This window comes from Poecilia reticulata, linkage group LG3 (assembly GCF_000633615.1).
Source record: "Poecilia reticulata strain Guanapo linkage group LG3, Guppy_female_1.0+MT, whole genome shotgun sequence".
NCBI classification, from domain to species: domain Eukaryota; kingdom Metazoa; phylum Chordata; class Actinopteri; order Cyprinodontiformes; family Poeciliidae; genus Poecilia; species Poecilia reticulata.
The window spans coordinates 27,572,707-27,576,968 of record NC_024333.1 but is presented as its reverse complement, the minus strand read 5'-3'; the positions used below and the strand labels follow the sequence as shown (position 1 = coordinate 27,576,968).

At 33.6% G+C, this 4,262-nt stretch overlaps 1 protein-coding gene across 1 annotated transcript in view; it reads left to right on the top strand.

Annotated features, from left to right (window-relative positions):
• Window positions 1–667: 667 nt before the first annotated feature.
• The window catches only part of LOC103462837 (potassium channel subfamily K member 2-like), a 23,224-nt gene continuing 19,629 nt past the window's right edge, over window positions 668–4,262 (top strand). Inside the window, exons 1-2 of the mRNA XM_008405846.1 lie at window positions 668–747; window positions 875–1,018. Coding sequence (XP_008404068.1) covers window positions 668–747; window positions 875–1,018 — 224 coding nt within the window. The remainder of the gene's footprint in view (window positions 748–874; window positions 1,019–4,262) is intronic.

The window sequence follows — 4,262 nt, the reverse complement described above, 5'->3', positions numbered from 1 at the left end:
ATTGCAGGGGTTGAGTGTGATAATAACGTAGCTGTGCGTTCAACAGCAGCTGGTTTACAGCACCTTCTCTGGTTAAACATTAGAGACTCTGACCTCTGCTGCCCCTATGTACATTAAATACACTCTTGTTTTGATGTCGACAAATTATATATGATGTTTAAAATAACCAAAACTTCACCAGACTCAGACACACACCTGCAGTTTTTGCTAAAGTTTTTTACTGAAAGAAACTCATTTGGAAAATATATATATATATATATATTGCCTGATTTTATTTTTTGTTACTTATATCAATTATTGTAATTTTTATCCTTAAAATTCCAAAATTTCCACTTAATTTTATATTTTGGTCTGTCTGATTATGTAATTTTTAAATATTAAATTATTGATAATTTGATCAGTTACTGAATATTCTTCAGCAGACTTTTTACAAAGTACTTTTTTACTTGAGTAATTTTTGGATGGTTACATTTTACTTGAATAAAAATGTGTTGAAGTAGTGCTACTCTTACTTGAGTGCATTTTTTTGGTTACTCTACCCACACTCTGATCACATCCCTCTATCACAAACAGAAATAATTCTGGCGCCCCCTCTAAGGCGGCGCCCCTATAATTCATACACACTTTTTGCTCCACGGTCAGAAACTAATGAGTGTTGAGTGTCCAAATGAGTGTTTGGACACTAATAAGTGTCCACGTTTGGGGACCACCTCTCCGTACCACGGACCTCCTTTCCTCCTCCTCTCGGTAACAAGTCACCGGTGCGCTCAAAACCCTGAGCGCACACGGAGCGCGTCGCCAACTGGAGAGCTGGCAGAAACCACAAGAGACAGAGAAACCAGATAAACTGTTTACTGAAAAATACCCCTAACAGCACCGACCAGTGTCCGATTAGCGCTGAAAGCCACGAAGGGAAGCAGAGGGAAGACGGAGCGCCGGTCCGTCCGCCCTCCTCAGCACCGCGCAGAGGAGACACGCATCGGAGGAAAGATTCCCCGCAACGCATTGAAAGCTTCTGGTGAGGAGAAGAGGAGAGCGGAGGGCATCGGATAGCCAACCACGACAARTGAGTGAGGATTTTTATTTTACCCTAATTCAGCGCCAGGACACATCTTGTATTGATGTGAAGTGGTGCATTCAGTTAGAAACATTGTTTCTCCTCAAAACGCTCACCTGAAACTTTACATAAACATTTTTAGAGGTTAACTTAGAGCTGCATGTTTCTTTAACAAGTGTAGAAAAATATATTTGAGTCATTTATTTCCTAAATTAGGCAAGTTTTTGTTTATTACCATAAAAAAGTCAAAAATAATAAATTTCTTATAAGAGCAAAAGAGGAGCARATACAATATTTTATCTTTTTGTAACCAAACTAAAGTGGAAGGGGACGTCAGTTTGTTATAATTTTTATAACTTGAACACAAATGCAAAAACTTTATAAAGAGTTTTCCCAGAATATAAAGGAGTCTTTAAATTTTATTCTAAAGAAGTTCAAATACTTGTTATATTTTATACCATGTTCATACTAAAAGTTACGATTAATYCAATGCATTTAAGTTTATTTAGCATATTAAAATGCACAAAAGGACAAGAAATGACTGATAGATTAAAGGGTCGAAGTAGAGTAAATACATTGCATCCGATTGTGAGTAAACATAATAACTGTCAGTTATAAAGTTATAAAAATTATTCTCTACTTGTGGGAAACTGCTTTAAAAGACTTAGGAGTTGTATAAGAACTATTTCTTTCTTTTGCTCATATAAGTTCATTTTGAAAAGACCTTTGAAATATAAATAGATGCAGGAAGTTTTTCTGAAGAACTAAAAGTTTATGAAGAGCTGAAAGAAAATGTCAAGTCCAAACCAGATCACAATGTGAACAAGGATAAACTAAACTAATTCTTAAAACAAAATTACGCTTTTTAGTGATAAGAGGATGATGCTCGTCTTATAATACTAATATGTTTATAAATGTATTGCTAATAAAAATGTATTTTCTCCAGCTCAGATACTCATCATCAATAAAAACTGCTGAAGTCCCAACAAAATCAGTGAAATGCTAAGATAAATCTCTGGAGTGTAACTCCTCCCACTGAAGATAATAAAACTGGATTTTTTTCATATTTAGTAAAATATGTTCCGTTTAAGCCATGATAAGTCGTGTAAGTTCACACACTAAATCAACGCAATCATAAGAGCTTTGCTACAAATAGTACTAACATGACAGACCTAAGAGCATAAGAAAATTATTTTTTTAATGAATATATATTTATTTAACCATGTTGGTGTCCTCTCAAGCGCTTATAAATTTACCAATGTACAATAAGTAGTCCCAGCATGGATTCCTGTAGAATCCCACTTATAATATTCTGCTTTAACTGATTACAGCTTGCATTCGCTGTGCCAGTGCCAGTGATTTGATCTTTGACCTTTCTTAAACAGACTGACATCTTTTCCAGGACCACAGGATGTGACTGTYGGCATGGTTGTTTTAGAAATGAGACTCATTGCATCAGTTAAATGTGTTAAATATCTTGTTAGCAGCTGAAAGATGGTCGCCCATTTAGTAATTATCCAATAGGAAGCTTCTGTTAGCTTGGCTAAAATAGGAAACGCTTCATGTGATCATGTGATCGGCTACAGGTGAAACAGGCAAGAAACTTRATAGTCTTGTTATTAATCTCTCTATTAGTGATAACCAAGAAAGATTACCTGGTGGTAAATATGTCCATAAATAATCAGAAGTGGGTAGAGTATCTGAAAATTGTACTCAAGTAAGACTGGCACTACCTCAATTTATTTTTACTCAAGTAAAAGTAAAATAGGCTACGACTCAAGTTCTGAGTGACTGATTAAAACATCAATTATTTAATATTTAAAAATGACATCATCAGACTCAAGTAAGAGTAGACATACTTCTTAATAAAGTTACTGAAGTAAAAGTAACAATAACAAGTATAACATAGTAAAAATACTCCTAAATTAAATTTTTACCAAAAATTACTCTGGGAGWAATAACATAAACGGCATAACTTTTTAATAAAAATGTTCTGTTTCCGTCTTTTTTCTCTTCAAATATACAACTTTGAATTTTCCAAAATCACATCCACCCTCTTGATGTTGGTGGGTTTTAAGAAGACATTTTTTAGCATCACCTTACTGCCAAAAACAGCTGGGTGTTTTTAAACTGTTGAGACCAAAATAGAAGCATGAAAATGCAAAATGTGAATCCTTATAATAGATCCCCTTTAAGAAAGATACATGAAGTTACCTCACTGTAAAACATTTGAGCCACATTTAGTTGTGTCAACTGTCTTCTGCTCTTTAAGTCAAATAAATGTAACGAGTTTTAGATTTTGATCCTAAATGTGAGTTTGAGAAAGATACATTTACAGTAGTAGGTTGTGTTAACTTAATAAGAGTTGAATAAATTAGAGTTTTTAGGTTTGCACTTAAAAAACTGAAAAAAGAAAAAGAGGAGCGGGAACTATTTCCCAGAATGCTTAGCGGCTGTTTTTGTATTCAGAGATGGAAGTGCGTTAGGTTGATCTGACTCCTGTGTTATTAAGGTAAATGTTTATTTTAAAGCTTGAGGATAATGTCCAGTTCACACTAAATGTTTTCAAGCTGAATTCATTGTGATGTTTAATAAAATTCATTATTAGATCACAAATGTTGTTAATGTAATTTGAAACAAAAATTTTAATTATTCTAAAGTAAAATAAGTAGTTATTTTAACTTGATAATACMGAAATGTGGCTCTTTAACCAGGTGAGAGTAGTTTTTATTTGCATATTGTGAAATAATTATTTGGTTTAAATTGCAGCATTAAGTTAAAACTCACAATTAATGAACTTAAAAAACAATGTTTAGACAACTTGTGTCTTGTTAAATCAACTTCATGAAATTTAATTTCTGAGTTAAAACCAAAACAATTTTCTTGATGACTTAAGTTGCATTTCAGGGCAGCAGGTGGACTTTCATTTTCAAGTTAAGCCATTCAGTTTCACTTGAAACTACTCTGTTTTACAGTGTAGTGAAACTCCAACCTTTATACTTTTAATCAACAACTTTCCTTCTTGGATGCATTCATTCACGTAACAATTAGACAATGTCGACTCATACGGTCGATATCTATAAACTACTTTTATCAAGACAAATAAACCAATATTTGTGCGTAAGAGAGGAAATGGATGGTGTAAAATGAGGGGCAAAATGTGAAGAATTTAAATAATAATCCAGTTTTTTCCACAGTGGCAGCT